Raw genomic sequence first — 25,626 nt, 5'->3', positions numbered from 1 at the left:
TTGTGAAATCAGTAACAGTTCCAGATGGAGGCACAAGAAAAATATAAAGAAGAAAGACAAGTGGTCTCTTCACGTTTGAATTCACCTGCACAGGGGCTGGAAGATGCAGTTAAGAGGATCATGTTGGATAGCATTAGAGACACAGACACCAAACCAGCCGGACAGTGACATGAAAGACAGATTATTTTTGTTTTCCCACTTGATTCCCAGAAGTTCAAAGCAATAAGTAATATAACAGCATTTCCTTAGAAGTTATTCATCAGAGATCAACTGGCAGTTCTAGCTAGGACAAGGCAGAATGAAAAAAAAGTATAGTGCAAGCATAATAAGGTTCATGTAAGTTTTGGTTGCAAGTTAACAAAAACTATTTTGACACAAAAGGAAGCACTTTCACTTGGTCTAAAAGTATCCTAGGCAAGATGTGATATATTGCATATAGCTGCTGTCTGGGTTATGCATACAACAGCTTCAGTTTTCTTCTCTGGCGTACACAAAATTTCAACACTGCAAATTCTGTTTTGCCTGGGACCATCCACAAAATTCTTACCATCATAAATGGTTAATAACCTTGTTCTTCTTATCCACAAAATTCTCACCATCACAAGTGGTTAATTACCTCGTTCTTACCAATCCTTATCATTCACACCTTTGAAAAACAGATGTCTCTGTTTTTAATTCTATGAGCAATTTATAAAAAGCCTCCTTTATTTCACTCACAAAATCACAGAACGGCCTGGGCTGGAAGGGACCTTAAAGATCATCCAGTTCCCAACCCCTTGCCATGGGCAGGGACATCTCCCAGTAGGCCAGGTTGCTCAAAGCCTCATCCAGCCTGGCCTTGGACACTTTCATGGATGAGGCATCCATAACTTCTCTGGGCAACCTGTTCCAGTGCCTCACTACACTCATAATAAAGAATTTTTTCCCAGTATCTTATCTAAACCTACTTTCTTCCAGTTTGAAGCCATTCCCCCTTGTCCTGTCACTACAGGCTCTCCATCGTTCTTGTAGGTTCCCTTCAGGTACTGGAAGGCCACAACTAGGTCACCCCATACCCTTCTCTTCTCCAGGCTGAGCAATCCCAATTCTCTCAGCATTTCCTCACAGGAGAGGTGCTCCATCCCTTTAACCATCTCGGTTGCCTCTTCTGGGCTCCCTCCAACAAGTCCATGTCCTTCCTCTGCTGGAGACCCCAGAGCTGGACACAGCACTGCAGGAGAGGTGTCAGCAGAGGAGTAGAGAGGCAGAATCCCCTTCCTTGGCCTGCTGCCCAGGCTCCTTTTGATGTAGCCCAAAACACGTTTGGCTTTCTGGGCTGCCAGTGAACATTGCTGGGTCATGTCCAGCTTTTCATCCACCAGCACCCCCAAGTCCTCAGCAGGGCTGCTCTTGGTATGTTCATCCCCAGCCTGGACTGATACCAGGGGTTGCCCTGGCTCAGATGCAGTGCCTTGCACTTGGTCTTGTTATTCCAGGCAGGCACATTGATAGTTACCTACAGGTTTGAAGTAAATCAGAATCCTTCCCCAGATTTGAAGTAAATCAGATCAGTCATGCCATACATACCGGAGTGTGATAGCCCGAGCCACTGGATCATTGCTATGGATTACTGAGAAAACTCTCTTGACAAATTCATCCACATTTAGGATCTTCTCTAAGTGCTTCTCACTCTGCTGAGTAACTTTCAGCACACACAGCCTCAGGAAGTTGTTCCTGTTAGAAAGCACACACGTTTCTTTGTCAGGCTATTTTGAAACAAAAATTCAAACACTTTAAATACTAAAATTATTTAACTACAACTTTTGGAGCAAATTAAAACAAGGAGTTAGCTATGCTTTAGAAACATTTGAGTAGACTGATAGAGTAAAATAGAGACTGTTAACATACTATTGCTTTATTTTCTAGTTCAGGTAGTGTCAAACTAAAGCCCAGTTCCAGGGAAATGAACCTGCTGACACCAATGAGGAGGGGTGTAAGGAAATGCCTGTTTTGTGCACACACAGGGATCCAAATCTGCTGGAAAAACACATTCAAGACTAAGACAGAGAAGTCTTAATCACCACTGTCAAGTGCTGAGCAAATTTATTTTCCTTCCTGAAGACAAGAGTGAAGATTCCACAGCATCAGCATACACCTTTGTAAGCTTTTAAGAAGGAGCTTTGATTCCATTATATACATCACTACGACAGCAGGCACTTGGAAAAGCTATACTTCGAGCTTTGTTAGAGATTAAATTTGCACATGTGAGCATCCATCCATTTATGAGTTATGATTTGAATGTGCTTATGGAGCAAAACTTACACCAGTGAACTTAAACCAGTCAGGGAGAGAATCCTCAAATCAGGACAGATGGAAAGGAACTGTGTCCTTATGACTCACAGCCACTTAAGCCCACTAAAGAAGTGGAAAACAAGTTCCAGTCAAGCACAACTACAACAGACTGGGTACCACAAAGGTGTTGGCAGGCAAGCACGACACGCCAGATTCCAACGCAGCGACACTCCAAGGCACAGTGCGTTCCCAGGGATCGGACTCGAACGGACAGGACCAGACCGGCAACACTCACCCCACTCTGAAAACATCGGCTAGCTTTAGGAACGCCGAGTTGATGAGAATGGGGAACGGGTATTTCTGGAACAGCCTCGGAAAACGAACGACGGCTTCACACTGCTCCCCGAGCTTGCCGGACCTGAGGCCTAAAGCAGACAGCAGGAATCACCGCAGGTACCTCCAGCCCCGGCTCCTTCCTCCGCTCTCCGCCCTGGATAAAGCGGTAGGTTCCAAGAGAACCCCCCACCCCAGCCCCGCTGCCCAGGGCGGCGACAACGCCGAGCCCGCGCGGGCCCACCTTTGTCCAGCTCCATGAGGGCGGAGTTGGCGTCCAGCTCCTGCTCGCCATAGCCCGCGTCGGCCAGGAAGGACTTGGCGCTGGCCGCCATTGCTGCCGCTCGCCGCCGGCCCCGCGCACGCGCAGCCCCGTGCCTGACCCCGCCCGCCCGGCGCGGCCGCGGGAACCGGCGGCGGGTGTGGCCTGGAGTCCCCGCCCATCCCCCCACGCCGCCCAATCAGAGGAGGCCGGCGCGGCGCGGCGCTCTCGCCGCTGGCCAATGAGGGCGCGCGGCGCGCTTGGCGGGCCGGTGGTTTGGCGGGAGCTGGCGCGGCGCGCGCCGGCCGTATCCCCGTGGCCATGCTGTGCCGCGCGCTGCTCCGCCGCGCCGCCGCCGCGCCCGCCCGTGAGTACCGCGCCTTCCCGCCGGCACCGCGCCTTCCCGCACGCCCTCCCTTCCCCAGCCACCCCCGGCCGCCCGCACAGCCGCGGCGGCCGCCTTGCGGCTCGTGACGCCCGAGCCTGTGGTGTCTGAGGCGCTTACGGTCCGTCTGTCCCATTGTAGGTCGGTCCTCAGCGCTTCCCCTGCAGCATCTCTTGGACAGCTACCAGTGCAGCCGAGAAGATGACCACCTGTCTTACGGGAGAACGGGAATGCCAGTCCCTCCTTTCGGCTGCACCTTTTCTACAGGTAAATTCACCTCGTGAAAGACCTTTTGTGGGGCCAGGGTATGGGCTCTGTTTTCACCAGTTTCTTGTTTTAAAGTGAGCTTGCTCCCACATGTGATAAACTTTGGCTCGTGGTGCACCTAGAAACTGATAGAAAGTATTCCCTCAAAGAAGCAACTGTAAAGCATTTATTTTAGTGTCTCTTTGTTTCATCTGTGTGTGTTTCAAGGTATGTCCTCTTGGTGACAGTGTGAGGCTACATAGGTGAAAAACTGGGCTTTGTTCAAAATATATAAAAGTTATAATAGGGTGGAGAACATTAGGTAGCAATCAGAGGTGATGGATGTCACCAGGCAGTTACACACAGCATTTCCCCATGATGGAGGAAAGGAGTAAGCAATGGAGCTCCTGGATCTTTAGGGCAAAACTTCTTCATTCGTTGTACTCTAGTTTTGGCATGAGATTTTACATTTCTCTAAGGTGGGTTTCTGCTTTTCCAAGTCAGATCATGGAAAATGCTGGAGGCTGTAGATGATAGGTACTCTAGATAGAGGAAACTGTAACTAGAAAACTGCTATAGCTGGTGAAAGAGGTATTGTCTCAAAAGTTGTTTCTGGAGCCATTTGATTGCCCATGTATAGTCATTCCAGAACGGAACATCTAGAAAAAATGCTTGCTAGTATTTCTGTATTTTAACAGTTAGGTTGCTATGTAAATGCTGTTTATTTCACAGCTTTATGTTTGCTGCATTCCCTATTTAAAGCAGTAGTGGCTTTCACAAAGAGCATGGGCAGGATTTTGTATTAGCTACATAATATAATACGTTTCAATTTCTTTTCAGCCCCAAATTTGGAGCACGTCCTGGCAGTTGCAAATGAAGAAGGGTTTGTTAGACTGTATGATACTGAAGCACAGACCACCAGCAAGCTCATCTTTAAAGGTAAATGCTGTAAAGAAGGTGATGTTCATTTGATGTGACAAGTGTGGGGTTTGCTGGAATCAAAGAGAGCTTTTTGCAAGTCCTTAAAACGTAAATTGTAGGCAGTACGTTATTATTCTTTCCACGTAGTTTGCTGAGTCTTCTTTACAAAGCAGCAACATGAATGTGCCCTTAAATCAGCAGTAGTAGATGAATTGTTCTGTATTGTCTTTCATGCCTAAGACAAACTGCTGACAAGATTTCTGATTTCAGCGACTGATGTCATTTAGTCTTCTGCAAATATACCATGCTGCAATGCACTGAACTAATCTTGGCTTTTGTTTTCTTGTTAGAATGGCAGGCTCACTCAAATGCTGTCTTTGACCTTGCCTGGGTGCCAGGGGAACACAGGATTGTAAGTAGTCTTTTGCCATCTTTTTTTTTTTTAATGCTTTGGCAACTGTGTACAGAAAATGACTTAAGCTTTTTATTTTTCCCTCTGAAGGTCACTGCTTCAGGAGATCAGACAGCCAAGGTGTGGGATGTGAGAGCTGGCGAGCTTCTTGGCATATGCAAAGGGCACCAGTGTAGCCTCAAGTCAGTTGCTTTTTCTAGATTTGAGAAAGGTAAATGTTGATATTCCCTGTTGTCTGTTTTTTCCTTCTTCTTTATCCCTGGCAAAGTATTTTAAGCTGAAAAAGGGCTTTGGAAACTGACAGGTACCAATAGCACAGGCCTGAGCAGTGACCCAGCCAGGAAAGCAAAACTGTCTAGTTGGAACTTGATGGTGTCCTAATGCTAAAATCTGTACATTTCTATCGTGGGCAGAGATAAGATAGGATATCTGCTTCCATACCCAAGTGTGTGAATATGCTTTCCATGAGCTGGTTTCTCTAGTGGGAGTAAGAAAAGGATAGTAAGAGAAAGGGAACAAGTCAAAAAGCATGGCAAAACAATGGTCTGAGTTTTATATTTCCAGGACTGCCATCACAAGTGTTGGGACAGAAGAGCCAGAGGTACATAGATGGCATTGTACTGCATTCAGTTAATTAAATTAATGCTTTTGGAAGCTAATAACACTTTTTTCTCTCAGCTGTTTTCTGTACTGGAGGGAGAGATGGAAACATCATGGTTTGGGATACCAGGTGCAACAAGAAAGGTAAATAAACTTTCAGATATGTATCAAAAAAGCTTGGTATCTCATGTAAAAGGACTGCTCAGATGGACTTGTTGGACTGATACTTTTGATTACAATGTAGGCAGCAGAGGATTCTCAGATAACTGTACTGCTTTAGGTGCTGTAAGAGGATGGAATAGGTATCTCTGCTATCTATGTATAATATATTTCTCCACTTTGCAGCAGTCCCAGATGTGCAGCATCAAACCACAGGCTGGTTTGATAATTTCCTGTGTGTAGGTAAAGAGATGAGGCTGTATAGAATACACCCCTGCTTGGGCAGTGCAAAAGCAGATGAGATAGGAGAGATTGCTTAGGTCAGAGCTATCCAGAGGAGTGAGGAAAAGCTGGAAAGGCTCCTGCCAGAGTAGGAAGGAAGGCAGAAAGTGTAGGAAAAAAGAGCTTGTGAGTGCTGGTAGCAACTGAATATATTGTGGGAACACCTACTATAAATATGTGAGTTCATTCTGCTCCTCTGTTTCCTGGAGCTTTTCCTGCTCCAGCCCCTTCCCCTTATGCCATTTCCCAGTTCCCTTCTCTGCCACAGCAGTTTCTTTGCCTGAACATATCTTGCTCTTCCATCTGTCCCAGGTCCCCTGGCTTTTCAAGCAGGCAAGCGAAGGAAAAATTTATTGACTCCACATGATTGAAGTGGAAGGTGTAGGAAAAAAAAAAAGTAGAAAAGTTGCCTTACTCTAGTAAGGCAGTACATTTCATAAGGTAATAGACAAAAGGCTGAACAGGAAATTACAAAATAGAGTAGAAAAGCACTGGAAATCTTCCAGTGAGCACAGTTCTGCTTGGGGTGAGGTGGGTTGAGCACTCAGACCAGGATGCATGTGAACAATAGACCAAGGGGTAATAATTTCCAAAGGCAGCCTGCCTAGATCAGTTTTAGTTTCATTGTCCATGCTACACTGACCTCTGCAGTTTTTTGCACTGTGTTCTTGTCACTGGTTTTGTATGTAAGTAATTTTTGTTTTCAGAATACATTAATGATTTCAAAGGTTAACCTGAGCTACCTTTTAGGTCTGATCCCAAGGTGATGCCTATTTTATTAAAGTGATAGCAAAATTGCATGTAAACTACTAATTGAGATGTCTTTGATTTCTTTCAGATGGCTTTTACAGGCAAGTAAATCAAATCAGTGGAGCACACAATGTGGCTGACAAGCAGACTCCTTCCAAACCAAAGAAGAAGAGGCAGAACTTAAGAGGACTTGCTCCTTTGGTGGTGGGTACCTGGACAACAAATAAAATGTCTCTTCTGGGGACAGTGTTATTCACAGAATTCTTCCTGAGTAAATATAGTGAGAAATATGTGGCATGTATGTGGTAAATGCTTCCATTTATCTTTGCGGAGATAGGGTTTTTTGTCATGGTCATTTGCAATGGCTAATTTTAGACATTATTTAGTTGCCTAACAGCCCACATGCCTAAAAGCCAACTTTGAGCAAATGTTATGTGAAAATACATGGGGGATTTTTTTCCCTCCCCAGGGAGGAAAGGAGTGGTCAGCATTCCCTTTTTGAGGAGAGAGATACGAAAAGTTGTAATTTTTTTTCTGTCTTTTTTTTACCCCCTTAATTTGACCAGACAAATTACTGCCTTACTGGAGTAAGACCTGATCATTTTTAATCTATTAAACTTTGGGATGAAGGCAGCTCTCTTATCTGTGAGCTGAAAGGTGTAATCTCAAACTGCTGCCCAAACACTTATCTCTCAGTGGCAATTTCTCTGGTGGGAGTGTTCAAAGCATTGTTGTGTCCTAAATGACATCTGCTATCTGTGTTCTGCTGCCTGGCTAGGAGGAGGTTTTCCCTGTGTTCACATGGCCTTGAACTAAGCAGCAAGATCTTGCTGACCTTAAAAGAAATTAAAGTTCTTTTTTCTTCTCTTTTTAAGGATTTCCAGCAGAGTGTAACTGTGGTGCTGCTTCAGGATGAGCATACTCTTATCTCTGCAGGAGCTGTTGATGGGTAAGGAGGGAGGATGCCTGCTTTCCTGTCTATTCTGTGTGCTCAGTGGCATAAAAAGATTGGCAGATTTTCTCACACAGTGGCCAAGAAGGCTAGAGCTACTGCTAGGTGGAATCAGTAGCTATGCTGCCAGCTTGTATTGGCTTTACTTCCTTACTGGAGATTGCACTACTGGACAAACTGTGATATGTGGTAAATGCTCATTTTAGTCTTAGCTGTGGGGCAGAATGAGCAATTCTTCCTTCTCTCTTTTCTCATGGACTTATGAGACCACACATAGACTATTGTTAGACAGCCTTTATGGATGTGAGTGGGTGGTCAGGGCCTGGACATGTGTAGGCGTGCTTGAGAAAATGTTGCTTTGAGTTACAAAAGATGCATTCTCTTAGGTGCCAGATCTCTTGGAGGGATCAAGCATCTTGGAGCTTGAGCAAACTGTCTTATTGATCAGCATGGAAATGATCCTCTTGGACTCGATTCTTTAGCAGGTTCCATGTGGTCAGAGCCTTTCTGAGGCAGATAAGATTGACTCTCCTGCCTATGGTTCATGACAGAGACTTGCTGCCAACGAGCAAGTAAAAAAATTGGAAGCCTTAATTTTTAAAACTACAAACTAAAACTACTAGTCAGAAGTATAAATGCATCCACATATTTCCTTTTACTAGTTGAAGGAAGTTGGCTTCTAGGCTCTTTTTCTGTCTTGTGTTAGTTACAGAAGGCAGTGCTGCCTCCTCACCCATGGCCAGCAGAGCGATTGTTTGGCTTTCAGCATGGCTCTGCTCTGCTCCTGCTCAGGTGTTGTCTCCTTAGCACTGGATACCCCTCAGTCATGAGCAACCTGGCTTCCTGTGCTCTTAAAAGGCTTTATCAGCATGGAAAGGGAAATTTGGAAGCTGAAGACACTTGTGCTTTTCTATTCCAGCGTGATCAAAGTGTGGGACTTGCGCAGGAACTACGCCGCTTTCCGTCAGGACCCGCTGCCCCTCAGGTCCTTCTGCTACCCTGGAACGAGCACTCGCAAGCTTGGTGAGCACAGGACATGGATTTGTGAGAGTGCAGAGTGAATTTAAGAAGTACTCTCAGTGACATTTTTCTTTATAGTAAATCGTTGACCAGACTGGCAAACTCTGCAGGGTATTTTGATTGCCAATACCAAATTTTCAAGTTGAAGAGTGAACATGCCTGACTTTTATATCACTGCAGCAATGATAAAAACTTGTAGAAGCTTCAGCAGTGTATTTTCATAAACAGAGCTGAGGAACAGTAGAGCTCTTGATGAGGAATTTAGCTAGTCATTTTGATAAATTCAGATTGAACTTCCTTTGCATTGTATCTTGCAAAGACAACAGACTGGACTGGGTTTTTATATTATCACCTCTTGAAACTGTTACCAAAAACGATAGCTCACTTGTTCATGTTTCTCTGTCTTTTTTGTACCTTTAATGCCTTACAATGCTCTGATGCAACACAATAATTCCTGATGATTTGTGTGATCAATGTGGTAATGGTCAGTGTCACTCCCAAGGAGATAGTTGGGAAATAATTTCCCTGCACGGGAAGATTTTTCTTGAATCTGAATCACTAGCAAATCAGAGAATGGCTTGTTCTACCAAAGCATGAGGGTTTCTCTTTATTTTTGGTCTCTGCTTCTACAATTGGTTGTTCCTGTTATCTGTTTGAAACTATCAAATAAATCGCTTGCCTGTTCTGAAGTTGCAATTCCTTTCTAAATCCTTTCCCTGAATCCTCAGGGAAATGTAGAAAATGTTGATGTTATTCTAGAAAAAATTCTTCTTCAGCAAGTGCTCTGTCAAACATAGAAACTTTACCATGACAATCTCAAACATGTTACAGATCCTTTCCAAATTTCCTTCTGTGGGCATTTCTTTGAGAATGTCTCTTTTCCAAATTTTTTTCTTCTGAAGAGCTTCTCTCTTTCTCTGTAGGATATTCTAGCCTGGTTTTGGATTCCACTGGTGCTAATCTGTTTGCTAACTGCACTGATGACAGTATCTACATGTTCAATATGACAAGTTTAAGGACCACTCCAGGTAAGCATGATATCTGTGGAAATAGCTGCAAAAAGCATAGATGATACAGAGCGTGGAAAGGCAAGTTTGTCCCTCTGACACAGAGAGACAGAGACCAGGTTCAACACTGGAAGGAAACCTATTCCATGCTCTTACTTCTAAAGCTATGCAGGGCAGATCCACATTTTGTGTTAAGCCATCCACATAAAATTAATAGCAGATAGAGGTTCACCCAGACAGACACTGATGGTAGTTTGCATGTTAGCTCTAGTTACCCAGTGAGGAATGGCTTCTATCCAGCCTGAAGCAAGTTTGAACCCTCTGCTTACTGGCAGTCACTGATTTATCAGACTTTTAGATATGAATCCACTGAAAGTGATCACCTGATAACTTCAGATATTTTAAGGTCTTTTCAGTTTAACTTATACCACAGTTTCTGGAAGAAAGGATCCACAGCATATTGAGGTGCTTCATCCTTTCAGACTCCTTCAGCACTGAATCTGTGACCTTTACGTGCACAAGATGGCCCTGAGCCTTTGGTGCACGAAGCTGCTTTGCCATAGGCTGGTGGCAAAACTTGTTAGATGCATTCCAGCCAGACACGTAATTTATTTTCCATTGCCTTTTCTCAGTCTCTCAGTTAACTGAAATGAAATGAACAATGTGTCCTTCTGTCTGCTCTTTAGGAAGGCAGTCTGGTGGGTGGGAATGCTTCCAGAGCAGGGAAGTGCTGCGAGTAGTAAATGTTAATAGCTTGCTTGTTGAGATTAACCCCGGGTGCTGCCACCGGCCGCTCTGTGGGGATGGGCTGCCTGGCCTGTCCCTCAAGGAGCAGGCTCTGGCCAGCACAGCCCTCGGCCTCCTCACGGAGCTCTTGCCTTGTGTGTGCAGCCGAGGCGAGCAGCCCCGTGCTCCAGCTGGACGGAGCTGCTGTGCCGCGGCTCCCGCAGAGGGCAGCGCCTGCCCGCCCTTGTGCCGCCTCAGCGCGGCTGCAGCTGCTCCTATCCAGCACTGGGGCGGCTCTAGTTCGTCAGGAAATCCTCCTGCAGCAGCACTTGCCGCCTGGTTTAGGGGGGGATTCGCTGTCTGATGGCCAGTGCACTGCGAGAGCTGTGGGCAAAAAACAAAGGGGTCTTGCAACTCTTCACAGGGCACCGAAGGCGGCCACGTGTCCTCTTGGTCTGTGGGTTGTTTCCTCTGCAAGAGCCTCTACTAAAATAGGCCTGGAGGAGAGGGAGCCAGCCCAGCCTGGGGCTGTCCTGGGAAACTTGTGCTTTGTGCCCCGTGAGAGGACAGAACATGGTGCAGCCAAGCACTCCAGATTGCACTCGGCTCTCGTGCCGGCGGAAGGCCGTGTCGTAGGGGAATGTCCGCCATTTGGGGTGATGCTTTCGAGGCTTTAGCAAGCACTGCTAAGGTTTTAAATACAGGAGAGCGTGACTGGCAAAATACAAGTTTTATTGACGAAATAAAGCTGCTGGCAGTGGGAGGAAGGAGCAGCCAGTGCCTTTGTTGCCACCTGTGTGGAAGAAGGCTTCTGCTGCAGGGCTTGTTGATGGAGCAGGACTGGTGATGGCGGCTGAGGGAGGAGGAGACAGGGAACCTGAACCAGAGGAGTGGGGCAGCCCAGGTGAGGGCTGAGTCTGCTTGTGATACGGGTCACGGCAGAGCTTTAATGAAACTGCCATTGGTTTGTTTGGGAAGCCTGAAGGGCTCCAGTTGAATAATAAAAACTTCCTGCTGCTAGAGCCCCAGAGCAAGGGAGCAGTGCAACCACTTTCTCCAAAGGATATGTGGCTAGGCAAGAAAAGCCTGTAAGATCAGCCCTCCTTGCACAACTGACTCCAGGGCTATGCATTGAGTGGGCTTTTACTTATTTTATTTTTTTATTTTCTCTTCACAGTGGCAGTTTTCAGTGGACACCAGAATTCAACCTTTTACATCAAATCCAGCACCAGCCCAGATGACCAGTTCCTGGTCAGTGGCTCGAGTGACTGCAACGCATACATCTGGAAGGTGAAGCAATGGGGGCAGCTGCTTTTGCTTTTCATGTTCACACAGAACACTCCTTGCTTCCCAAACCTACCCAAAGCAGCATGGGGTTAGCTCCTGGCATGTTGTGCCTGGAGTGTGTATGTTGCTGTCAAGGCTTCATGTAATTGTTTAATGTAAAACAGAGCTAACCTCCTGCCATCAGTACATCTCTCATCACTGCTGCTTATTGCAAATTGCTGCTCTTAATCTGGTTTTAATGGACATTAAAATCCTCTTTCAGTCCTGTTGATTCAGGCAGCTATGACAAGTAGACAGACAGTTCTTGGTTCATAGTTAGCAATGGAGCACATTAGCAGAAACCTAAAAGTTTAATTGTTTTAAAGGGTACTCTTTCCCTCCACCTCTCCCTTTTCCATCTTCTGCTTCAGACACAGCTTTTTATCATGCTTAATTTATAGTAGTTAAAGCCTTTGTATTACAGCAAGGGCTCAGCCAGAGCCTTCAACAAAATTCCAAAGCACTGTCTGACAGCTGAGGGGTTTCATTGCTTAACATCTTTGCAGTGACGTGTAGGAAATGCAAATGTCACCAAGATAGCAGTAGGCACCTCAGAGTAAGGCATGCTTCAAGTTCTGTTCTTCATGTTCCTCATATGGAACAGAGTGGACTTACTGCAGTAGAATAGACAGAAACCACAGGTGACTGCCTATTTCAGGTTTGGGATAATTTTTATGGAATGTTGACTTGTGCATCCATTTCACAATGAGTTTGAAAGTAAAATACAAACCTCTCAGAGGAGAGGGTTAGCCTGCTGAGGTTGTGAATGTATCCTCTTTATTTTGGAGAACACTTGGAAGCAGCTGGGTTACTTACTCAGTGGCAGGAGTGTGGCGGCAGGATTACTGTGCCAAGTGGTGCAATTTTAACCTTCCTCGTGTTCTGTGCAAATTCAGCAAAAATGCCTGTGTGAACTTGAGTTGCACATTCTGCATTCATGTGTTTTGATACTTTCTTGGAACACAGGCTGGGACTCAGTTGAGAGTATTCAAGGATGTCAATTTATCTCAAAATTTAAGCATTTGAGCACACCTAAAATGAATTCATGTACAGAAGGCTTCTTTTGCTATCACATAGGAGTGACAAATCGTATTGCATATTTATAAAATAATCATCAGATGATTGTTTTTTTTATTTTAATACCACAGTCATATTAGAAAGTGGGACTTCCAGTGCATTTGTCTCTTTCAAGATCTGTTGTATTCAGAGGCTTCTTAATTTAAATGTTGACAGATTTGACTCTGAAACATATGTATCTTTTCATGGCGTGAGGACTTACCATGCTGTGAAGAAAACCATGGTTAGATGATGCATGAGTAGTTAACAGGTAATGTTGTAAGGATCTTAATGAAGAGCTCTTTCTGTATCTAGAGAGGAATATAATGCAGAGGAAGACCTTTTCCACTTAGATGATTTCTTTGAGAAACTTTTGCAGCAGTGCTAAATTTGTGTTGGGGTGAGAAACACCGTGGATAGAAGTTATTGCTGACAAGGATGCTGTTTCAGTCTGTTTTCATATATAAGTCACTTCCAGGCCATGAACACTTCCTTTATTGTGTTGAGTTTGTTGTTTTTTAAATTAGAAGTTCATCAATTAATGAACTCTCACTCTTGAACAACCATAAGATTATACAAGCTGAAGAACAGAGAGGTTTTTCTCCACAAAGATGGTACCTATCTGAGGTACCTTCTTGGTAATAAAAAAATAACATTTGTAGATTTTTACTTTCATTGTTCTTCCAATCCTTTGATGTGGATCACTCCCAGGAAACCGTATCAAGTTACACTTTGGTGTGTCCCAGCCCTGGAATGGAGGTGCTTCTCTATCATATGGTGCACAAAGCCATAGACACCATTTTATGCTGCATCTTGAAAATGGATGTAACAGCTGTTTCCAGTGAGGAGAGTAACTAAAAAAGGTCTCATTTCCTAGGTTTCTCTTTTTAACCTTTCCACAATAGGCCTCACTTCCCCAACAATATCCTGTCAATTCAGGCACAAAAAGCAGCCTGTGCTGTGGCTAATCCTGACTTAACATGCAGACAGCCTGAGAGTCTTCTGCCAAACACAGTGGACACAGCCATAACTGCACTCTTCTTGATTTCACAGTAATATAAATTGGGTATAGGTCTTTTAATTTACACTGCTATAGTGTAAAACCACTGGTTCCTGGAAAGAGTAATTCCCTTCCTCTGCTTTCCTTCCAGCAATCAGTGGTTACTGAACCGCTGTTTTGGCTGCTATGAATGTATAATAGCAAGACTGCTATTAACTGTAAGTGAAGGTGTTCTTTTCACAAAGATCTCCTGTTTATTCTCTAAATAGGGATTTAATTTCCATTGCATGTTTTGGCAATGAAGGGAATGCTCTGACCAAGGCATTTAGTGGATATTTAGTCAAGTGATTGCCTCTATGATGCCAGGGGGAAATACAGGTCCTGTTAAGATGAACCTGTTTGTATCAAAACAACTTAATTTCTGAAGCTGCAGTTTTGCAGGCTGTGGTAGATGATCTACAAGAGAAAAATGTTTGTAAATCAGAAGCCTTCCCCAAAGTCTTGAATCTTCCTTTGAAACCTATATTTAATGTCTACTCCTTTTCCCAGACAATAAAGGATGGTGACTCACAGCTCCAGAAAGGATTGCCTGCTGAAAGCAAGCAAAACTTGGATAGAATCTGTGTGTGTGTGTGTGTGTGTGTTTTCTCCTTTGGGCTACTTAATGCTGGTTTCAGCTCTGTCTGTCACTTACAGGAGCTGGAGTCAAAGATAAGTAGCAAAACTGTAGAACAGGGGAAAGATTTTTGTGAAGAGTGTGAGAGAAATGGAGAATGTTGAATGAATGAATGACAGTTGAATGAATGTGAGTGATTGAGAGAGTTTTCCTATGAACTCTTAAGAGGGTCTTTGGTCCAGCTGATTGGTTGGAGGAGGAACAGGCACTTGGCAGTTGCACAGATGCCAGTTCTGAAGCCAGTGGAGGTTCATCTATGGGATTTTGTTGGCAGTGGTTTCATTTTTTTAATAAACCATTGACCTGTGACTGGGACATTGGTAAAGTAGCAGCAGAATATATTTGCCTAACCTGATTCAAAATATGAGCCTCCCAACATCCTGCCTGCACCAGGTAGAGGTACTTAAAATGCTTGTGTCATGTTTTGGGCTGTCAACTCTGGAGGCAGAATTCCTGTGTGTAGCAGGATTTGAACAAGTTTTCATGAGCTTAGGACTTCCTCAGTTGTTGCCGCATGATGACAGGCTGAGTGCATTTGGTTTATGCATTTCATACAGGGAAGGTGGAAAGTATCCACATATTTCACAGGTGGGATATGGGTTTTTTCTTGGAGATGTGTATTAGGTTGTGTGCCTTCTGACTGTTTGCTTGTTTTTCTGTGGAATGTTTAAGGTTTCTGAGCCCAGCCTTCCTCCACGGATACTCCTCGGTCACTGTCAGGAAGTTACCTCCATTGCTTGGTGTCCTTCAGACTTCACTAAGGTTTGTCTTCTGCAAAATGGTTTTTACTGTGAAACAATAGATCTGATATGATAACATCTGCTTTTAAAATGGCAGCAGTATTTGTTGTTTTGGGAGGAAATTTTTAGTCAATCAGTTCTAAAATGTTCATTTAGGAGACACTAATCCAACCTTGTCATATTAGCACAATGTATCAGAACCTTTTTATTCCTTTCAGGTAATTTAGGCTAATTGAGAAATCAAGAAATTGCAAATCAGTAAAGACCTCTCCTGATCAGAGCTTGATACTACCTGTGAGACAAAACAATGAAATAATCTAATCAGGGCTTTCTTAAGCCAAAGGCTTGTTTTGTTGTTCCATATTCACATCTTCCTTTTCCTCTGACCTCTGCTAGTCTTGTACAGAGTGGCAAGAAGTTTTGATTGCCCTTTAAAAACATATGGACTCTTTTCATTATGACCTCTTTTCAAAATCTGAGCTGCTTTTATGACAAAAAGAGCCTCCAGTGAAATTGGGTCGGTAGTTATGCACCAGGTGTCACTGAAAGGAAAACAACTGAAGTAGGAAGTTGGTTCAAAAGTCTGGCTTAGCTCAAAACTAGAAATAACCCTGTAAAATCCTGAGCAGTGTCCTAATGATAGCCAGAGTTTCTTCCAACCCACAATGTTAAAGAAGTCAGCTTCTTTCTCTAGCTTCCATTGCAGCACCAGGGCTTCACAAAAGCATTACAGCGTAGGAGGGTGGGAGTCTTGCAGGGAAACATCAGGAATTGTTCTTGTTGTGTAAGATGCACAATACAAGAACTGGCATTTGAGATGAAATCTGTGATCTAGAGGTAGCCCAGCATCCTGATCAGGATGTGTTGGAAATGCAGACCAATCCAGCCTTTCAAATTGTTACTGGCAAATTATTACTGAAGAAATAGTCAGCCATTGTTCAGATGCCAAAGCACGAGGAAAAGTGGAAAATATGGAGCTAAGACAGGTCAGGAAGCTGCTTCCTGGTGTGATTTGAGGAGCAAGGTTGCTTTTGGTAGGGACAACATTGGTGTGACAAAAGTCAGAGTAGAGACACTTTCCCCCTTCTGATTGCTACAAACTTTCACCACAGCATTTCCTTTTTCTTTCTACTGATTGATTCCCTGCTGAGTCACCAGCTAATCTGTCATAAAATGTGGGTTAGATGGGTGCTGCTCCTTTGCTCAGGATTCCAGAGATCTTGTTGGAGCACGTGATGCTGCAGCAGGGCTCTAGAGCTGGGTTCTCTGCCAGATACTGCTGACATCTGACTCTGAAGAGATACCACGGCTCATGCAGTAGCCATCCAATGTCACCTTCTCGGTGTGCTGCAAATGTTTGTCCCCAAGCAGAAGATGTCCTCAGCAAAAGAGGCAGATTAAGATTCAGGTGCACAAAGGAGAGTGGTTGGTTTTGTCTACTGAGGGTTTGAAATCCCAAAATGCGCCGTGCCTTCAGCAGAGCAGTGTCTCTCACGTAGCCATATGAAGCAAATGGTTGGTGGTGACTGAGATTTCTAGAGCAGAAAGACATGGATGCAGCAGCCTTGCCTGCTTTAAAACAAATACTGCTGCAGTAATGAAACAGAGTTGGGGTATTTTCATTGTATAATGGTCTATCTTGTACCCCTTCAGCCAAGCTTCACCATCATTCATACTGGTGTGGTGTGTTGGATGAAGCTGTTCCAGTTCACTCAGCCAGTGATCCATAGGATGTGCCCTGGTTACTCTAACACACAAATTTATACTTAGATTGCCACATGCTCTGATGACAACACTGTGAGGATTTGGCGTTTACATCGTTGTCCTGAGGAAGAGAAATCAGTATCCAGAAAAGCCAACTTGGTAGGCTGGGTCACTCAGAAGAAACCAGAAGAACAACATGGAGCAGGTAAGGCCCCTGAGCTGAGATGTCTTGGTCTGCAACACACTACTGAATTTTGTCTGTTCTCTGTACCAATAAAAGCCTTTGGCTTGTCTTATTAGCCTTCTGAGGTTTTTCTCATATTAGACAATTATTCATAATAGCCAGACAAGCACTTCTACTTGTAAATACTTCTGCCATCAACAGGACAAGCTGGCTGAAGTAGCTTACAAGGATGGCAAAGTCTGTATGGCCAGACTGCAAAGCAAATACTCATTGACACAGCTTGTTGGGCAGCCAGATCTTCAGTGGGTTTCAGCAGAGTTCAGTAATTGTATAGCCAAAGGAGATGTCGCTGTAGCAACAACTCACTTTTTTTTTTTTTCCTTATCAAATACTAACTGAGAGCAGTAAGATCATATGCTTTTTTCACTTTGGTAGTTTACCCAGCAAAGGGCTGGCAGCACATATAAAATCTTGGAACTCTGACCTGTTTGCTTCTGCCCATAGTTGAACTGTGCACAGAGTAATTTCTCAGGTGCAGTTATCAGTATTGTCTCTCTCTCTTAAGCTTCAGTCAGTGGTACTGACCATATACAGCCAAATGAAATGCTGTGTTGTGAAAGCACTTAAAAAAAAAACATTCAGACAATTGTGATGATTGTAATGTCCCAGAATTGATCATCTATTCATGTGTAAAGTCTAGTGAACAAATGCAGTACCTTTCTACAAAGCCTGGGCACTCAGACAAGTTGTGCAGCATGCTCTAAGCTAGCAAGCAGATGTGGGCTCTGTAGAGAAGGGAGTCACTAAGCAGGTAGTACCCTAGAGCAGAGGAAAGGAACCCTGATCATAGTATTAACTTTGATTTGTCTATAACCTGCGTTTTGTTGCAGTAGAGTAGGTAAAAGGAGGAGAAGTGCCCTCCCCCCAAAGTGAAGTAAGATGAGCTTCTCTGTAGAGTAGCTCTGAAACTAAGAATACAATAGCTTCCCAGCAGCTGCTGCTGTGACTTCCTGCATTCCACCTATCTTTTCAAGCCACCCTCCAAATGAATTTCATCTTGGCTAGCACAAATAAAGGCTGAAGGTCTCCGAATCCCACTAATGAGATAACATTACCTCTAACCTTTTGCCAGTGAGTAACAAGTCTAGCAGGAAGTTTGCAGGACAATGGGAGGGAGAGTGCCAGGACCACTACATAGCTGGTAATTGTTTCGTGTGTGCAAAATCGTTTTGTGTGTGCAAATTGTTTTGGTTTTTGAGTCTCCTCGGAGAGGGCTCAAAAATACCTTCGTATCTTAGTGCCAGGAAAAGAGAAGTAAGCATAGGTTTAGACCACAAACATGAGATCTAAAGTATCTTACACACGAAAATGTTACAAGTCAGGTTTGGCAATAATACTAGAAAAAATTACTTATTTCTCCTTGCTCTTGCTGCATTAAAGTAACATAGGAGGGAAGAGGAAGTACACAGACACTGCAAATACAAGAGCAGGCTTCCTGCTGACCTTGGCTCTTGAACACAGTACGTGTGCTGTTAGAATATAGGAGTTATCTGCGGAGACTAATTCAGAGCTGGCAAGCAGAGGACTATTTCAGACCTGCTGGGATGAGTCTAGGTAGTTCCCCACCCATTTCTGATGAACAAATTATGACATTGAGGTTGTGTATTGATTGTTGACCTATATCATCAAGTGTAGCAACCAGTTTCCTATTTGGCAATTACTTCTGTGGTTTCTTTACTTTTGTGGTACTACTTTCTCTGTGGTTTTGTGTAACCAAATTTCTGGAGCAGGCCTGTGCATGGACAATTTGTGATTCTTAAATCTGGAGATTGATAATACCAGTCTAGAAGACTTGTGATAGAGAAGGTAGGAAATATCCAAAGTAACCTGCTTTGGTGTGATGCAGGTTGACTGCAGGTATTTGCAGTATTGTACCATGTGCAGTGGCAGCATAAATGGAAACAGCTTGAAACTGGCTTGGTAGAAACTTGAATAATGCATGCAATCTTAGGAAAAAAAAGCCTGATCTTCATATTCTTTATTTCAAATTTTTGTTTGCTTCTTGCCATGACACTCATCCTACTCCCAGGATAACTCTTTTTCCATTATCTGGTGAGTCCACAGCATAACTTTCAGACTGGTTTGGGATTCAGAGTGCTCATACCCAACTAGTCATGCAATATTTCTGCTGAATGAATTTGTAATAGTCATTATGGATCAAGAGTTGCTGAGGTTGCTATTTCTTCCCCTCTAGGAGCATAGATTTTTGAGTGCAACTAATTTCCCAGATGAATTATTATTGTCTTGTAAGTGCTCATTAAACCAAAGATTAGGAGAAGAAATCTTGGCAGTTATATTTGCATAGCCCAGATTGAAGCAAGTTGTTATGAAGTAGCATATTTTATCAGGAAAGGAGTTTTTAACTCTGGTTTTTGTGTTGAAGTTATTTGTATGGGATCCTATTCAATTTTGTTCTCATGCAACAGTATTTTGGATACTAGTTAGATAGCACAGTAAAAAGATCAGAAGAGACTTAGTATGGTATATAACCAGGCCTGTCGGTGCTCACTCAACATGTTGTTTGTGAGACAGCCCAGCATTGTAAAGAAACTGGCAGGTTGTTCACACTGGACTTCTCATTGTTCTAATGAAACTTTATAGTGCAGTGCTAGTGCTCAGAGTGGGGAGTTTGGATTAAACCCCTGGTATACACAATTTTAGTGCTCTTGTGCCCAGCAGTGGAAGAGCACAGAGTAACTTAAGGCATAACCCCATTTAATTGCATCACCACGAGTTAGATGAATGAGAAAGCAGGCATCTTACAAACCTACTAATGTGTCACTGTGGGAGGGGGCTGGAGATAAAAACATTTGAAGAAGTTAAAATAACACTCTCTGATATTGCTGCAGACTGAGATCTTTGCTATGTATGATTCCCTCTGTTGTTAGTGAAGTCCTTATGTCCCTACCTATGACTGGTGTTTTCTGAGTGTTCAAAATTTCTCTTTTACAAGCAGGGGCATTTACATGTTGGCTAGTGAGCTCAGAAGCCACTATGAAATACCTGTTCAGGAATCATTTGTTGAGAGATTTTATTTCCTTTGGCATTAAGTCCTTGTTCAGTAGGTGAAGAATTTCTCAAGCTTCCCTGGGTGTGGTAAAAAAACTACTGTCTGTATTTTAATACAACATTGCAGAAAGTCCTCCAGCAAAAAAGACAAGAAAATGAAAGTATGTTCTTCACTAAGAAAAAAATCTTTAAAATCTGCAGCCAGTAATACTTGACTAGGAGCTTTATTCACATGCTAGGGCATCACAGTGTAAAGCTTCCTTGGTACTGAAATTAGCTGTGGGACCTGCTTGCAGTACCTTTGTCCATCAGCTCAGTTATGGAGCTGTTAAATATGCAGGACAGGTAGGGACCAGCCTTTTTGCCAGGCAGTTGTCTGGAAAAGCAAAATCCAAAGCTGCAGCAAGGCTAGATACACTTGGAAGATTCAAGATTTGTTTTGTGTGTTCATTGTGGCTGTAGCTCATATAAGAGCACTCACTGCTGAAGGGATAGATGTCAGACATTACACAAATGTACTGCATCATGCTTTATCAGTGTGATACAGGATTTTATAACAGACTTGTACCAGTTTAACCAAAACCAGAGGGATTTATACAGCATCTTAGTTCAAAAGGGTATATCTGGCACACAGAGTCAGCACTGATTCATCTCCTGGTTAGAAGAGGTGTTTTTAAAAAGACTGTCCTTAACTTGTTGTTCTGTGTTCCTCATCAGACTACTTATTTCTCCCCTCTCAGGGCCACCAGCCAGCCCACAAAGCACTCCTGCCAAGGCTCTGACAGCAGGCAGCACGTGCATTTCCTCACCACGGCCTGCTGCCTGTGCTCCCACTCACTCCGGAGACCTTCCGCTGCCCACCAACACTCCCACCGTCGCTCTCAAAACACCGACCGCCACAGCCTCCACCCCGGCCAAGCCGCCTGCAGCCAGCCCTTGTGCATCCCCCAAACTGATCCCTTCCTCCAAAATGTCCATCAAACACTGGGTTACAAGGACTCCGTGCTCTTCTCCTCCAGAAGTGGAGAAAAAGGCTCCTTCTCCTAGAAAAGCCCTGGCAGAAGTCACCCAAGTCACCCAGGGTCTCCTGGAAGCTGCTTGCCCTCCTCAAGTCCCACACTCACAGTTAGAAAAGCGTGCCAAGAGAAGGCTTGACTGCAGCAAGGAGGCTGATGCAGGGAAGAAGTGTCTGCAGGGCTGTAGTTGTGTGACTGAGCTGGACCACGCAGCGAAGAAATCCAAGCTGAATTTATGTCACTTGGTTCCAGACCAAAAAGCTTCTGATGAAGACTCTCTCAGCCTGGCTGACTTGTGTAACGACCATGAAGGCTCCAGCCACAGCCCAAAAGAGCCTTCCCTTTCTGGAAGCCATATTAATTCATCAGGCATTCAAACTTCCCCCCATCATTTCAGATCTCCACGTGGGAAAGACAGTGAGGTAGTAGATAAAGAGAACAGTTCTCCTGAAAGAAAAAATTGGTTGTCTGCTCTGGGAGAGAAGCTACGGACTGGCAGACCTGGCAACCAGAGCACGTCACACAGCCCTCCGTCATCCTGCAGTCCTGGTGCCAAAAGACAAGAGTCTGTGGCAGTGGCCACTTCGCCAAAAACTGTAAGTAGGGCAGCCAACAACATCCTCATGAAATAAGTTATCCCTAGCTGCCACTCTCCCTTTGTTTGTTCCCTCCTGCTCAGACACAAAGAATTATCTGATCCCTTTGACTATGGACAAAAGGGATGATTTCTGGCCTAATAAGCTGGATACATTAATGCTGTTATCTGCTAATCCTCTCCATGCAGGAACAGAATTTTTATGATGTGTCCTTCATTTTCAAGGGACTTAAGGCACACAGGAGCTCAGAGATCCTTGCAGCTCCCAGCTGGATGTTTGAAGGATGTAGCTGTCTTCTTAAATACAGCTCTACTCTGAGAGGCACAATAATGCCAACAGCTTTCCTGGCAGATCTCCTGCTTATATGTTCACCATCACATCTGCCTGTTTATGTTACTGGAAAACCACTTAAACACTGGAAGAAAGAGCTAAATTCTCTTCCAGCTCAGGTAGCAAAAGAATTTGTTACCCATGTTAAAACTGTGGGGCATCAAATAAATGCCTTCAGTTCCTTCAATGAAAAGAAAACAAGAAGTGTGCAAGACTGAGAGGGCAGGATTTGACCTACACCATCTTATTTTTGGTGTACAGGAAGCCTAGAGCTCAACCTCGGATCTGAAATTCAAGTTAAGTTTTTAAAGCAGCTAAAAGCATTCGCATGAGGGCTTAACTAGGAAATTACAATTACATTTTTTAAAACAAACCAAACTTGACTTGTCCCTGAAACTCGTCTCCCAAGTTACCCAGTATCTTTGACTGAGTCTCATTTCAGTAAATGTTAGGTAAATTTTCAATCCTCAAATTTTAGTTGTACTCTTAAATATCTGGTGCTAAAAGTTGTTGCCATCATTGAGACTTATCTCATTTCTTACCTGATTTCATCCCTTCCAACACTTCCATCAGATACGACCTGGGCAAACCACCAGTCCTGAAGTTATTCATAGTAGCTGGACTCTTCATGTTGTGGCTGTACCAAGAAATCTTGGTTATAGGAAACCTACAACTACTTGTGACCACTTGTGCTTTATGCTATACGTGTTTAGACACAAGACAGAGATTTGCCCTGGAGAGAGATTACTATAGAACAATTACCTTTCCTGTCCAGTATGCTCTGGTTCAGATTTTGGGATGCTCCTGTGTTGTTCTCATAGCCTGAGGAGATGCCAGGAATAACCCAACAGCATTCATTGTATTTGCTGTGTCTTGGAAATCTACAGCTCTCTTACCTGCTTTAGGGAAGCTGAAACTGCAGCTGGAGTGCATTTCTCATGGCAGTGGGACAACCCTAGGATTTAGACACTGCTACCTTTGAGACAGATTGTAGTAAAGAACCTTTCATTTACTCTCTTAGTTGGGAAGCTGAGCAAACTGGAGCAATGATGGAGGGGAGACTTTTGAGATTCCTGCAGCATATGAGCTGTTCACCCAGTGTTTCATGCTAGTTTTGGTTTTATTTCTTGCTAGGTTGCAGCCACTTCAGTGTCCATGAGGAAGATCTGCACATACTTCCACAGAATGACTGAAACAGCGTGTGGCGCTTGCACCTGAGGGATGTTGACACCAAGACCAGACTTACCAATGCCAGCAATGATGCACCAGGATTACAGTTTGTTGTCAGACTTTCATAGACTTGAGGTTTTAGTCTTCCCATTTTTAAAGCTGTTATCAGTTGAAGAGAGCTGAGTGTGTAAATTCTATACCATACTCACTCATGGTCTCTTTCTGACTTAGGGTATGTATTTTTTTATAAACAAAATATTTTTCACGTGGCACCTGTTCTAGCCCAAAGACAGACACAGCTCTGCTGTATATTGTTGACAGGCACATATAGCTTGTCAGTTTCTGTTACTAATCTGCTGTTCAAACTGCTACTGCTTAAGAATACTGTGCAATCATTACAGTCTCCTGAAAAGTAAGTGTTGAAATGTGTGTAGAGAAATTTACTGGAGGAACATTTGAGCCTCTTCATGTTGAATGGCATTTCTACAATTATTCCTCTAGTACTGCAATGACTGTCTTCTTCCAGCAGGGAAGTTAGAAATGTGTTAATTAAATCTAAAAACCTTCCAAATAGCCTACATCCATCTGATGGTGACTATGGTGTAAGAAGAGACAAAGTTTTAATCAGGTACATAATGCCTGTACTCCCCTTGCTATCCCCTTTCTTCTCCCACCCTGTAAACTGCTGTATTTACCTACTTAGCTGCCTCTTGAACCATCAGCACTACAGCTCTTAAGACCAAAAGTTTACCACTTTACTGAAATAAAATACTGGCAAAGTGGGTTCAAATAATTTGTTTGATCTGTCCTAAATAGACATCCTGTAACAGCCCATTGTCACTCAGCTCTTACAGGTTCAGCCTGTAGCAAAGGCATTAGTAACTGCTTATAACATACCTTCATAACAGTTTTATAATACAGTATTACAAAATAATACCTTGTAAATTGTGGGAGAGGCAACTGACATTTTAGAAAGCACTTGAGATCGTTTACATATTAATATTAAAGGCTTTGCCATTGCAAGTTGTCCCCAGTGCTGATAGAACAAGATCAATGAAATGAGATCACTGTCCTGCTGGCTAATGACACTAATTCCTCAGCCCTGCTTTCCCCAGGATCTTCTAGTAGAAGACCCCTATCTTATGTTGTAGCATTCACTCTGTTTTCTGGTGTTATCATTCCCATGAACTTCAAAATCAGTCAAACCCTTTGAGTCCCTATTATGTTTTTCCACTGCAGAAGAATTGAGGTATGTGAAGGGGATATGATCCCACTAACTTATGTTTTCTTAAATTTTAACCTCTACTTTACAGTAACATTGGAAAGTATGGTAGCTGAAAGGGATTAGAAGGAACAAGCTGGTTTGTATTTTGCAAGGAAATAAATTACTTGAGAGAAAATGGCTTTTGTAAAAGGTCTGTTACAGCTACAAAGCAAAAGGAAGTGTGTAATGTGCTTTTTTTAAAAAAAGAAAAGTAGTTACTATCATGTTGCATCTTTTAGCAGAAGCTTTTGGGTACAAATAGGGTCCAGGACAGCTTTCTCTTGTTTGCTGAATTACAGGCCATCATCCTATGAGTGCTTCAGGCATTTTTTAATAGTTCTTAAAAAAAATGGATTTTTAAGAAGTGACTACCTGGATAGATCTAGTATCTTAGGCAAAACAGGAATATAAAAAAATCTGCTAGTATAATTTTAAACTACTTCTGGATATTGAAGTAGATAGAAGTAGTAGAAATAACCTAAAATTAAGTAGGTTTGGGATTTAATTGTCTTAATTTTAATTATTATAGCAACCTTGTTGGGTACAACCTGTCTTGCTTCAGCCAGATTTTCATGCAGGATTCCTCCATGCAGTTTGTAAAAACATTGCAGAGTAAAGAGATATGAACCCTATTGTAATACATGAGAGCTGTCAGACACTTCAACAATAGGATTTAGTGTTTCTCCACTCTTCCATAGTATTTTCCTCCTCCAGAAATGTTCTGCAGCCAAACCACTATGTCCTGTATCTTGTAAATGTCTACCTAGAGAGGATATACACTAATGGCTTACCATTTGGATGAATAATAGTCCATGGGCACGTGAGATTTTCTTCTTTCAGAAGATATGTGTTTAGTGGAACGACTTGTTTGGTGGACCACCAGGCATTTGTTTCTTCATCTGAAGGTGGTGTCAACCTGGTTCAGAGTTTAGGAGAATGAACTGATATGTCCAACTGCCTTGACCGTATTGTGATAAAATACAAATTTCAAAAGCACTGAAAAATTGCTGATACAAATTATCAGTAAGCTATGCCTCTGAATTTTCTTTCCTTCTAGAGGATTTACAGAAACTCTGACCTCCATGTTTTATAATCAAATTAAGCCTTTTAAAGTATTATTCCCAAACCCTATATATGTATGTAAATCCCACCTTATGTATCCTAGAGGT

General features: G+C 43.2%; 2 protein-coding genes across 4 annotated transcripts in view; one reads left to right on the top strand and one right to left on the bottom strand.

The window, feature by feature from the left end:
- INTS7 (integrator complex subunit 7) overlaps positions 1-2,939 on the bottom strand; it is a 40,274-nt gene extending 37,335 nt beyond the window's left edge. For all 3 annotated transcript variants that reach the window (XR_008430033.1, XR_008430034.1, XM_053938600.1), the window contains exons 1-3: positions 2,849-2,939; positions 2,567-2,696; positions 1,567-1,713 (exon numbers count right to left, since the gene is read on the bottom strand). Coding sequence is in view for 1 of the 3 variants with exons in the window: in XM_053938600.1 (XP_053794575.1) it covers positions 1,567-1,713; positions 2,567-2,696; positions 2,849-2,939 (368 nt within the window). In the remaining 2 variants the exon portion in view is untranslated. The remainder of the gene's footprint in view (positions 1-1,566; positions 1,714-2,566; positions 2,697-2,848) is intronic.
- A 212-nt stretch (positions 2,940-3,151) lies between these two features.
- Positions 3,152-24,583, top strand: DTL (denticleless E3 ubiquitin protein ligase homolog). Its single transcript, XM_053939639.1, has 15 exons — positions 3,152-3,233; positions 3,393-3,518; positions 4,338-4,436; positions 4,769-4,830; positions 4,921-5,041; positions 5,509-5,574; positions 6,710-6,825; positions 7,497-7,570; positions 8,493-8,596; positions 9,517-9,621; positions 11,504-11,616; positions 15,057-15,146; positions 16,895-17,033; positions 20,822-21,693; positions 23,158-24,583. Exons 1-15 carry the CDS (start codon positions 3,188-3,190, stop codon positions 23,239-23,241), a joined length of 2,217 nt encoding a protein of 738 aa, XP_053795614.1. The 5' UTR covers positions 3,152-3,187; the 3' UTR covers positions 23,242-24,583.
- Positions 24,584-25,626: the final 1,043 nt, after the last annotated feature.

Source organism: Vidua chalybeata, chromosome 3, assembly GCF_026979565.1.
Source record: "Vidua chalybeata isolate OUT-0048 chromosome 3, bVidCha1 merged haplotype, whole genome shotgun sequence".
Lineage (NCBI taxonomy): Eukaryota > Metazoa > Chordata > Aves > Passeriformes > Viduidae > Vidua > Vidua chalybeata.
Note: the sequence above shows the minus strand (reverse complement) of the source record. Positions and strands in the feature narration are given on the sequence as shown.